The 13249-nt window shown below is 38.4% G+C and overlaps 1 protein-coding gene across 1 annotated transcript; it reads left to right on the forward strand.

The window, feature by feature from the left end:
• Nucleotides 1-11089: 11089 nt before the first annotated feature.
• On the forward strand, nt 11090-12661 carry LOC149775719 (interleukin-25-like). The gene is made up of 2 exons (XM_089944122.1): nt 11090-11160; nt 11892-12661. The coding sequence occupies exons 1-2, from the start codon at nt 11155-11157 to the stop codon at nt 12486-12488; spliced, it is 603 nt and encodes a 200-aa protein (XP_089800248.1). The 5' UTR covers nt 11090-11154; the 3' UTR covers nt 12489-12661.
• The last annotated feature ends 588 nt before the right edge of the window (nt 12662-13249 follow it).

Genomic DNA, 13249 nt, shown 5'->3' on the forward strand with positions numbered 1-13249 from the left:
CAACCACTTTATAGAGCCTTTCCTATGGCCCTAATCGCCGAGGTAGCTCTGTGTAAGCTGGAATCCAAGATGTCGCCACGCCTTGTCCTGCAGTGTTTATCTCCATCGTGGCGTGCTCATTCGCTTTTATTCCACGCGAGTCGTATTCGCAGAATATGGCAGCATGTTTATGTCCACACGGCGGACTAATCAATTTATCATGTAAATGGGAATCAGAACAACACACCAATACGCGTTAATGCATACAAAGTATGCAATTTAATTTGCCAATCGATGGGAAATTAAGTCCTAATTGAATTGCTTATTGTGATTTAATGAGTGGGAAAGGAACCATCACACACTCATTAGAGAATAATGTATGTCATTGCCAAATGAGACGGCAGGTGTGAGTGCACACTAGCTTTACGAGTTATCCCGGTTCCATGCATACACGTTCTTCGGGACATCTGGATAATAGACGAATGGGAATCGGCATACACGCTCGTCTTGGTTTTGTCCCAGGCCGGGGGGGGGGGGGGATCGGCAAGAGACTCCGAACGTAATCTGGAATTCTGAAATGCCTTGGTGTACTTTGAGCAAATCATGTCCAGGAACTAAATGGAACTGCTCCCTATTGCCAGTTTTCTGCTAGCCACATTCTTGATTTGAATCACGATTATATATGGGCGAAAATTTTCTAATATAACAGTGTGACTTTATTGTACTTTGAGTACAAATTATTTCCCTAAAATGATCTGAAAGAAGCGACTCAAAAAGACCATGAAATTTTTTCGTCAGTATTAGAATATTAAGGAAGGCAATTTTGAACGATGTTTGAAAGATCAAATTAGTTTCTGTCCAGTTTTATCATGTCGAGTTTCCAAGCCAAACTTATACCATTACCTAATGAGTCATTTGCAAAATAAAAGTCATTAATAGGGCGGTCTGGACGTCAAATTAAATGATACCGGGCGATGTCATTTTCTATCTATTCTGCCGCTTCTTTGAGTTCATTCAAATTGTTTTCCGGGAAATGACTCAAACCCGTGGGGGTGGGTCGTTGTTTGTATGCATCTAGGTAATGGCTTGACCGGATTCCGATTCAGGACTGCCATTGTTGTGGTCTAGGTTTACGAGACATCAATGATTTCCAAGCCAGATATCTAACAGCTCTTATAACATTACTGGCCGTTTTGCATGGCATCCTGGAGTCAAAATATCCACTAATCTCTGCAAGCCTGGGTCTTCCACCTCTTCTTCTTTTTGAGTTTCTAAAGTTTCTTCAACCTCTCATGTTTCCTCGCCTTGGTGTTTTTGTTCTTGTGCTGTATTCTGTTCAACTTTTTAAGCTTGTTGGCCCTCGAAATGTCAGGTATAATGTTCATATTTTGGGTTTAAGATTCTGATGTTACTTATTGATTCGCCGTTTAAATGGTGGGCCGTCTGCTTCTCGTCAACTCTACAATAGGGAGGTGGGTGGTTGGAACCTGAATAGAGACTGGCAAAACTTCAGCTGTTGCTGATTGGTGGGCTGTCCGTATTCTGGGTTCCGACCATCTATCCCTCTGTTTATGATTTTCCTAGCCCTGTCTTTCTCTCACAACCCGTTATTGGCGCACTTGTCTCGCCCCACGTCAAGGGGAGAGTTGTAAGCTTCAGTTCATACCTAGCGCTTTACCTAGGTGTCTAATATCAGATATTATGCCAGTGGCTGACAGCCGGAATGGCGCCGCTCCATGGTTTATTTTTATTCTCAATTCCATTGCTGCAGTGCTCTTTAGGTGACCGCAACTAAAGAACGCCCCAATTTATATTGCGCCTGAAGCACGAACGTGAAAGAAAGCATCCCTCACAAAAACTATAATACACACAACATACATGGCCCTAACATAGAAAATATATAACGCGCGGACAAGAAAGAAACGCTCTCTTCACTTTTTTAAACATGCACACGCATCTTATTACTCTATATTTCAAGAAAACAAAGACTAAACTATCATTCACATACAAAATACACACTATCACAGAAACACGGAAGCAAGTGTTGACCGACACACTACTATACCTTTACATGCAAATACACACTCAAGAAGGATGGAGGTGTTTGTTTAGGGAAAGACTACCATACATAAACATCAAAGATACAATCAAAAAATCATTTTGCAAAGGATTAACCTCTTTACGAGAGATCTGGGTAGCTCTGAAAAGAAATGTTTTGATTTTTACCATTCTTTCTGATCTTGTTTAATTTCTGCTAGGACGACCTCATCTCACGGCAGACGCAAGCACAGTATAAGACCTGCAAGTGCGGAAGGAGAAGGAGAACTCATCGGTGTCTAATATACAGTTAATGTCTCCTCCTTGCTTCTGTTACTCTGCTTTACCTGTTGCTGCCTCTGCTGAACATATCATTCAGTAAACTTTTCTTCTTCATGCTTGACATTTTCATGAAAGACCTCTTCTATGACGTATTGTGCAATTTTCAACATCGTCACGTTCTCTATTTCTTCAGGCTTCGGAATCAGGTTTCTCGGTGATGATTAAAACATAGCACCATCCCGGTTCCGTGTGTACTCGATATTTGGAGCATTTGATTACTAGACGAGTGGGATTCGGCCCACATACTCGTCTAAGTGTCCGAGAAGAGCAGGGAGAAAAGGCCTCGGCAAATAGCTCCTTACATTGACATGAATACTCCCAAATGCCAGGGATATACCTGAGAATAAATTTTTTCTCAGCTATCTAATTCGGGATTTTTCTACTTGCCAATTTAGTGTTAGCTACTTTTGTAATTACAGTCAAGCCTTCGAGTTGTACATTTTGCCACACTCAAGATAATTTCGATACTTTGAGTACCAAGTGTACATGACATTTATGAGAAAATTCATCAAAATGGAGTCAACATGACATATTACTACCTTTGAGGTCATGGCTGTAATATGAGATAATGTTGACCGGTGTACTAAAGATCAAATTCGAGAGTTCAATACATAATTATCAAAATGGTTCTCTAGCCAAATAGAGAACCGCTATGTGCCAATTAGGTGTGTTTAGCAGCCCGTAAAAGTATTATTTAACTTTTCCTGGCTGGACTGACGTGAAAGAGATGTGGGGGCGGCTCGTATACTTTCGTTGGCGTTCCTTTAGAAGTACCGGGTCTACTAGGCCAGCCACTATCCATTGGCTTACAGACAGCGAGTAGGTCATAGGCTGTCTTCGGACGGTATAGTGTCCTATTACTTCCGTGCCTATTGCCGCTACTAGAGGTGCCAGACATTCTAATACCAGTTCTCCTCAGTTCTTGTAGTTGGTGATTGCTTTCTTTACCTGCGTTCTGGTTGGTTTGTTCCGTCTCTTATCTTGATAACATTCCAATTTTCTTCATGGCTCGTCATCATTCATATATTGTGTTGAACTGGGATGATTGGTTTGACATCCATAAACAGTCGTGGGTCAGCGCTGTAATTGTTCAGCAATATGCGTTTCAAACCAGGAAACTAAATGTTTTTTTTATCTGGCCATGACTGTCTTTTTGTCTGTTACTTCTTTAGTATTTTCTTCTTTCTTTGTTTTTTCAAAGTCATCTTTGGCAGACATTTCTAGTCAGTGTTTCTATTCATCCATAGCTTCTAAGAGTCGAGCAAGAATAACTTTTCTGAGGCTGTTGACTTCTAGAGTATTACCAAGTTCTTCATACAAGCATGACATTCACCGTGTGTGAAGATCTGTAGTAAACTAAATTCTACATGAAGTTGACGATATTTTATATGGTGGAAATGTACCTCGTCACTACTTTGGTTAGGAGTGAAATCCAAAGCTCTCAGAGCATAATTTGGCGGATGTGTGTACCTAACTCTCCGGTGGCTTCATTCAGGGACAAGCACGATTTCAAGTAAACCAATAAAGAAGGAAGGAGGACGGTAATGAGAAGCAGACGTTTCGCATCCGTAGGGTGGTACAGTATCCCTTTCTATGGGGACAGTAGTAGTAAGTGACCCAGACGTGCTACATCGATGATGTCGCAGGTTAATGTTTCAATGCCATCGCTAAGTACAGCATCGCAATACAGTCTATCACTGTACTTGAACCTCTCGTTCGCTTATGTCTGTGTGAAATGGTCCACCTTTCTAGCTATGCCCTTCTCCTTGTAATTGAAGTATCAGTGTTCGAAGTATTTCCCTTTTTATATGCCGAGAAATATAGGCTCGTACGTACGGTAAAGAGAAAAAGTTTCGAAGCTGCGCTGGCTTCTGGTACACGATTTCATTAAAAATAAAATCCGATTGGTGAGTGTCAATTTTGTGAGCTGGTATCCGTCCGTTCATGCCCCTAAATGGTCTCCTTAGATGGTTTGGTGAGAATGATGAGGGTAATGAATGTAGTAGCAACTGTCCGTGTCAAAGTACACTATACGATCTACTAATAGGGATAAGGAATCATACAATTTTAAGCTAGCTTGGGCTGTCATGTAGGCAGCGATTTCGTCGTCTTCGTAATTCACCAAGATCGAATATTCACGAACGACATTCACGTGTTTCATAATTGTTTTTATCATAAATCATGTCGTAGTAGTACCATGGCAATGGTAGGGTAATTCTGGATGTTAGAGTGGGTAGAGGACAACACATTGCATTTGATCAAGCCTTCATATTGCCGAATGTTCTTCACACTGATTTGTGATGTCAACATTTTGGGGACCCTGTTCGAAAGTGACGATATTTATACACCCAAGGATACAGCGAACTCACATCCAGGTATTTGATTTCTTCTCCCTCTTGCTCGTCAGCATGGTGCAGCCATCTTCGCTAGTCAAGGTTCCAATATAATAACCCTATTTACACCTTGGCAGATCGAACAGATATACTGGTGCTTTGTCATAGCGACATCTATTGGATTTAACTAGTTGCCTCCCTTAGCATGTTATGCCGACTAACTAATATCATAGCGTCTCGTACATCGGCCGAAAATGGTGGGGGCAATTGACCGAGACAGATACTTTGCAAGTTTAACATCAAATGTATGACTACGTACCAAAGGGAAGCCGATACATGTGTATTTTAGTGAAAGGTATTTGTGCAAATATGCACCGGCACTGGAAAATTGCTTATTTGTCATACCATTCAAGTTGTGCGCTCCCTTTGTCTCGATCATGTTGGAACTGTGTTCAAATTTGAACTGAATAATTTTGATTGGATTCGGTGGCTTGCGCTGAAAATCACAGACCCGAGGCACAGAACTAGCTGCTGTATATGCCAAGGTGTGGATAAGGTTATCACATCAGAACACTGGCTAGAATGATGTGGTGCAGCATGCATGTGACATTCTTTTCGCCACCATATTGACTGTCGCGTGGGTCTAAAGGAATTCGTTTATCATGTTCCGTTGAGGTTAACCGGTAGGGCATCAGTGAAGAAAGCATCGATTAAATTCGTACACGCTCTTGGGGTGGTCTAAGTCCCAGCCATCCACTGATTATTTTCCAACGGATTTTGGCCCCCTCTTTTTCTGGCATGTTGGATCCATTTGACTACCTTTTCGCACGCGTAATGTAACCAGCGCAAACTTTGGTCGGGTATCGACGCTTGATGAACTCAGACGTATGAGGGCTTATGATTTCTAGGGAGCTATAGCGATTAAACCGAATGTGATAAACTAAGTAGCATGATTTCGCTATGTTAGAAGCTTCATACAAGGGATCGCTTCTTCCATGGTCTTTAACGGTTGTCAAAACGTTCAAAAACAACGCCGTAAAATGTCTACCTCGAATCGACGATACTTTAATGTTTCTTCCTGAAAGTTGTAAGGGTCCAAAGCGTGAGAGCGGTACCAAGCGTAGAAAGCCTCTCGATTTTCGGTGTACATATTGTCAGGTTCGAAAAAGTGTGCGTCAGGCAAATGCGACACGATTGCGTGTTGATTTACGTTGGTATTGAAATATTGGAAAATACCCTTTAACCATTTCTTTCATTCCAAACGCCTTAGGCATTCGACGCAATGGCATGGCCGAATGACTCATGGAATCTTTAAACTGTATTTGTGATAATACTTTTCAGGTACTACTGATTTAATTTTGGTAGAGGTAGACATTTTTGTTCTGGGGACAGTCGTGAAAAGTGCTAACTCGTGTCGTCTTCGAAATCGCTGGCATGGATTTTAACCAAGACTTCAACTTCTATGCGATGCTATACGTTACGTCATCGCCTCTTACTTTGTTCTCCTTTCTCATTGAAATCGTACGATCGTTTTCATCTTGATGCCAAATATATATACTCAGTCAAAATTGAAGAACAGATTGAGCTTTTGGCCAAAACTTTGTGGGGAGTCTCACGAAAATTTACTTCATAGAAAACGTGATTGCACAGTTACTATTCACAAAGTGCCAAAACTAGACGCTTGATTCTCCTCCTGACTGTTAGTATCCTCACAGAAAACGCTGATGGCAGATGCTAACTAGGTGTTTGCTATTATATAACTAGATGTTGTAGTTTGTCACGAAATTTTGTGTAATGGGATATCTATGTATCACACATCAACGAAAATGCACTAGGGTTTCGTTACCGCATACATGTTACCCGATAGTAGCTTATTTTCAGCTACTTTAAACAAATGCTGAGCTTGTTTCACCAAATGCTACACGAGCAAAGTGCCTGTTATGCTAAAACTGATTACCTCAGGTTCTCTGGATGTGGATTTTCAACTATTATTAGGATACTGATAGTCAGCTGTCCGTGTTTGATCATGATAAAAAGAGTTTTAACGGGATAATGTCCACTTCATGAGTGGATTCCTAACCAAAAAAATGCCTGTAAGGCAAAATACCTAATAGCGGCCTCTGCCAAACTTAACCAAATTGGTTTCATGTTGAGAAATATACACACCAATAAATTATATTGATCGCTTCCTCAACGAACAAAAAGGATGTGATGTAAAATATTTAACAGCAGGCTCTGTCCAAGAATATCAGGTACTGATTGTATGTTGAAAACGATATACTTTTTTGTGTTTTATGCGATATTTATAGGTTATTGCATTTGTTTGGGAAAATATGAACCTTGGGAGTGAAGTATATCCAACCGGCCAAACGAGTTCATATTTTCCCATACAAAAACAGTAACATTTTTTCATATGCTCATTTTCTTATTCTACCTAATGCTTAATTATATTAACAATGTATACTACAAAAAAAGTAACTGAATGTATGCCGTATTCCAAACTAATTACACAAGCGCAGATTCATCATTACACAACAACAACATTATTACTGAGCACATAACTCTGCCCAGATAAATTTGATCTTAGGCGCGCTAGACATAAGTTTCGAAAGAAAATGGTGTGTCTAGTTAAAATTGTAATTTGGAGACATATTGTGAATGAATGCGCATTGCAGCGACTTTTCCATTTGATCTAGAATAAATAGATTTTGGCATTTTTGTCGATTCTACGAAATTTTGTGATTATGGACAGGATTTATATGTGACAATTCCACATGAAATACATCGGATTGAAGAAGCGAGGAAGAAGCGTGTTGACATATGCAAATGTGCTTCTGTTTCTGTTATTGAATGTTTGAAATCATAATGTGGGAAATATATGAAGTCTTTCAATTGCAATTATCAAAAAGACGCTATGGAATTTAATGAGTTTTTTTTATATTTTGTATGCTGTTGTTGTTGTTCTTATAGGGTTTAACGCCATTTTTCAGCACAAGATAGGCTATACATGGCGGCCAGTATTAATGGTGGAGGAAGAACCCGGGAAACCCCCGGAAAGAACCACCGACAGACGAGAAGCTACCGGCAAGCTTTCTCGTATATCCACATTGGCAGAGCCCGAGACTCGAACCCACGCAGACAGAGGTGAGATGGCAGTGATCCGGAAGGGTGAACGCTTTAGACCACTCGGCTACTCGGGGCCCCCCATTTTGAATGCAGTAAGGAGGATGTAATTGCACTTATATTCGAAATTATAGTACAGTTTCGAAATGTGTGATCAAGATTGAGAACCTATGACATGGTTCATGTAATTCGGATTTGCAGAACTAAGAACGTACATTTTGAGGAAATTCAGGATATAAAACTGTAAGTATATTTTTTGCCATTCTTATTACCAGCTAAAGAAGACAGTTTATGTATTGTCACATGCATTTTTTTTGTAAGGATCCTTTCTGGCGTCTACTGTATAGCTAGCCTAAATCCGAAACATTGTATCCAAAAAGATAACGCGGAATGTGCCAAAGCAGCTGCTATGTGCCAGTCCACGAAACATCTGCTTTACTTCATTCAGAAACTAATTTAATAAATCAAAACGTAATGCGCCTACTACGCGAGTGTACATGGTTTGTTTGCAAACCAAACTGTTAGCGTACGCGTCCATTGTTTGTTAACAAGAGAAATTAGTTCCTTTATGAGAGCAGTTTGAAGTTGCGCGCGAGTTCAGTATCGTAAAATATTGAACAATTCTGACAATGCAAAGTTAGCGGAGAAAAAAAATGAGCATATACTAAAATTGTTTTTCAGATTTAATGTTTGAGAACATATATCTGAATTTTACAGAGAATTATATGTATGTCACCTAAAGCCATGCTATCAGACAGACTACTGTCAGTTTCAAGTTGGCCATTTTTATAACTGAACAGACAAACTGAATTCAATTAAATGCCGCCGATGCGGAAGGTCGCTGGTTCAAACCCCGGCCGAATCATACCAAAGAGTTGGTACAAACAGCTGCCTCACTAGGCGTTCAACATTAAGAGGTTAGTGTTAGGACTGGACGGTCTTGTATCAGGATAATGAGACTGTGTGGAACGTCATGCTACGTAACTGCGCCATGATCGTAGCGATATGAATGAAAAATTGTTAAAGCTGCGTTAAAAATCCACATCACACACAATTCAATTAAATGTTACATGTATCAAATGATGAGTAATGTTCAAGTTCTTAGAATTCAGTGAGATCGTTCTTGTCGAACACCGATTCATGTGCGAAGGTGGTTATTATAGTAATAATCTCGAACAGTCGTTGTGATGATGTTAAAACTTTGTCGTCAGAAACTAAGTAACAGACACAAGCAAATCCACTTTGTAAAACGTAACAACTAATTTATCAAAGTTCTAAATGAAAATTTGAGAGGCAATTACAGTATTATGACATGAATCTAAAATAATCCTGGAAACAAATTAAAGTCCAAAAGAATGAAAATAATCGGCAAAAATTTCAGAACCGGAAATGTACATGTCCGCCAAGAACCATGATGTCAAAATGGCGTTGCCCAGAACTCCTTGGAAATATTTATTGTCATCCACTGTTATCGCCTTATCATATATGCATCCGAACAATTTGTTTTATTTCAATTAACATATGATACGTGTAAAAGTTAGCAGTCCGCGACATGTGCATATAATAATATACTAGCTGGCAATTAATTTACCTTTTAGTTTTTAAATTTCATATTATTGCGCATGCAAGAACAAGGAGCTTGCTTTTCTCTGCCAAGGTAATGTAGACAAGATGGATTCATTGCAACTCAGGTCGGCTTTTTAAATACGTGCGAATACAAGTTGCTGTTGCTTGTTTGCTCCGCAAACTTTCTTTGAATATGACTAGAAACTGTGATATTACAGAAGTAATTTAAATTAAAATATGTCCTAGGGGGTAAGGGTGGCGGATTGGAGGATGATGACATGAAATGGTTGTAGACCATACCTGTCACAATTAGCGGCAAACAGTTACATATCTGAGGGTCAAATATATTTCTAAACATTGCTTAATTAGCTACTTACCTCTCAGTACCCGTACGGTCGTGTGTGGAAGTGATAAAAACAACGTCAAACCCAAAATAACCGACTATCGCTTCTTGGGCTCATCGTCTGGTACCGAACTATATTGCTAGATAACCATGGCTACGGGATTGCGAATTAAAATTTGAATCCAGAAATACTCAAGATAAATGCGCAAAAATTCTAATAGCTCAACTCACCATCCTTACATTGTTACGTTTGAAAATGTTACCTTCTAGATTCATTCAGATCCGATAATTACATACTGTTAGTACCTCTAACCGATAAATATTGACTGTATGTATCCACACAAGAAATGTCAATAAAAATGAAATTCATTTCAATTTTCGCATGAAAGCAGTTATCATTTTGACAAAATACAGTTTTAAGTATTAAATGTAGTATGTAACTTTACAACGAGTCAATTTTTTACATCATTGCACAATTTCGGTACTTACATATTTATCGCTGTAATATACTGTTGACTGCAATGGCACAACATAAAATCAAAATGCAAGTAGACGTTTCTTCTTTTAGAAAGAAAATCTGTTTATTTTAGCATCTATGAAAAATATTTCATTCTTGAAGTGGAAACCCGTAATAATCTAATATCCCAACTCACTTGTCAAAACTTTCTTCATATCGACTGAAAAAAATACTTATAATTGCTCCTCCATTTATCGCCATTTTCAATGCGACATATATGTATTTTCTAATTTTAATATTTTTATTGTAATTTTACCAAATTGCTACACCATTTTTATTTTCTACACGTCTATCTTTTTCTCTTTCCCGATTAATAACATGTTCTTAGAAAATAATTTCTTCCTAAACCCTTTTCCGGCACGGTCTTATAAAAAATAGGCATCACTGTACAAATATAGATATCAAGATACAAATGAAATTGCGATGTCATTAACACGTGCGTATATCTTTAAACGTCTTCAAGATGCATATTTTCACAGTTCAAATATAGTAATAATGACAATCATTGGTCATCGATCAAATGCCTTTTATCTAGATACTGATACAGTATGTGGATAAGATATATTTACATCCAATCATGGTTACCTATGAGTAGTCAAACCAGTTTACTGTTTAATATGCGGTCTTTACAATTTAGAAATTGTTTGCATGGTTACACATTTACTCTCATTTTGTTCCCGTTCAGGAAAAAACGTAATCAACCATCCATTTATTCGGGAGGATCCCAAAATGAATATGTTATTATCAATATCTACATAAAAATGGAAATCAATCATTTCCGGTTTGCTAGTATAAATAAAGAAGGCATTAATACATCAAGTCAAATTCATATTTTAGTTCGTGTAAATTGTTACACTTTTTATACATTTTAAACAAATACTTCATCTTCTTCCAACTACGACTCCCACAAAGCTATGAAGGTAAGAGAACAATATCTAAATGAGCACAATATTTTAAATTTACAAAGCATTTATGTTTATTTTATTTTGATCCTTCTGAAAATGCCCCTTTTGTGGTAAATTCATCTCCTTTTACAAATGCTATAAAATATGGTTAAATAAAGCTGAAGAAACTTATGCTATGGTCATTTGTCAGCATTGGCCAATAGTTCAGTGTATACTACATTAGCTCAGTGTTGATAGGCGTACCATTCCCCTCTCCAAAATGAAACGGAGGTTACCAGTAGTTACCTGTTAGTAATAATTTAATGTGTTAATAGTGGTGTTAGTAGTAACAACATGGTAATGTGGAAGGAGGTTTAATAATGTGGTAGTAGGATTAGTAAAATTAAGGCAACATGACATTATTATTAACAGCATTAGTAGTAGTAATGCGGTAATGTCGAAGTAGAGAAAGTAGTAGTAGTGATAGTGGTACAGTAATGTGTTAGTAGTAGCAATAGTAGTAATGGCATTAGTAATGCAGTCATGTGGCAGTAGTAGTATTAGTTATATAGTAATGTGGCAGTAATAGTAGAGTTGGTATTGGTGGCAATAACAATGACGACAGAACCATAAGTACCTGAACCAGAACATTTAGTGGATAATGCATCTCTTTGCTGCTGCAGCTTTCACTAAGACTCCAGGATTAAAGTGTTATGAATGTATTAATACGCCACAAATTTTGAAACTATCTTGTATATAATTTACAGATATCAAAGCTTAATTTGTGGCTGAATGTCTTGGATCTTTTGATTTTCGATGCAACTGCGACATATTTATGTAATGAACCAAACAACAAGACGGATATCATAGCGTATGAACTTTTTAAGCTGTACACTGAAGATCCAGGGAGGAGTTTTTCGTACCACATTATTCCAGAATTCCATGGGAAGGATCCCCAGTTTGCATGGACAAAGTCGACGTCATTTTCTGTTGGGTTTCCCGGCTCACCAAGGCGGTCCGGGATCCACGGATCAAAGGCTTGTCCAAAGATTCATGACGGGCAACTTGATAAAATGCGTAAGAACTTATTTGCATATCATATGTCCACTTGCCCCTGGTCTTTTGATATGGATTACGATGAAAACAGGATCCCAGTAAGTCTCGCGAGAGCCCGGTGTAGTTGTGACAAATGTCTACCTAGGAGTGGAGATTACAACGGGCACGGAAAGTGTGTACAAGTTAGGACTTTCCTTCCCGTAGTCAGACGACGGTGTAGGACAGATTCAAATGAGTATGAATACAAGGGTTGGCTTGAATCAGTTGCAGTAGGCTGTACTTGCATTAGACCAAAATCGACAGACTGAGGTTGCTTGCTTATAAATAGAATAAATAAATGATTTCTTGAAAAAGCATTTGACTGCGTTCTAATGGAGGAAAAGACTCAGTTAAAGCTTTACCGAAAATATAATGAATGACACTTCTTCACTGAAAAAGGCAGGTCTCTCTTATATTTCCATTTTTACAAGTCTAGACAATGTTTGTGCCAATATCTAGTTTCCAAAACAATAAGAACAGAGATATTTATTTGTTATTAAAATGTAAATTTTGATTAATATATGATATTATTGTTATTTGCTTCAAATCCTTTTGCCTGTTTCAATAAATAGAATTCTAACAGGAGGAGATACAAAGTAAAACTGTTGCGGTTGGGAAATGAACCCGCTCCGTCAGTTGCACATACCAACAGAGTGAAAAGGTCAAGTCCCGTAGGACTGGTTAGTAAGTATTATCGTATACCTAGATCACTACACTCCTCCCAAAACCATAACATTCGTCCTCGAATTTAACTCAGCTGACGAGAGTCCCCCTATGTAACTGGTGGGGATGCAAAGTGTAAAAGTCGGGAATCATACCACTAGACTAAAAGGTTTGAACGTTTTCACTTGCCGTGTATATGCGCAATTATGAAACAGATGAAATGGTTCTATTTTCGGCGGCAACAATTACATTTTTATCTCATCCAATTAATCTACTAGTCTTAAAATGAAAACACAGATGCGGTTTGGTATGAACAGACACATCTTAAAATGTGACATGGTATACCTGCTTTATTAGTAAAAAAATT

This window comes from Sinohyriopsis cumingii, chromosome 19 (assembly GCF_028554795.1).
Source record: "Sinohyriopsis cumingii isolate HCF-2022 chromosome 19, ASM2855479v2, whole genome shotgun sequence".
In the NCBI taxonomy this organism is placed as follows: Eukaryota; Metazoa; Mollusca; class Bivalvia; order Unionida; family Unionidae; genus Sinohyriopsis; species Sinohyriopsis cumingii.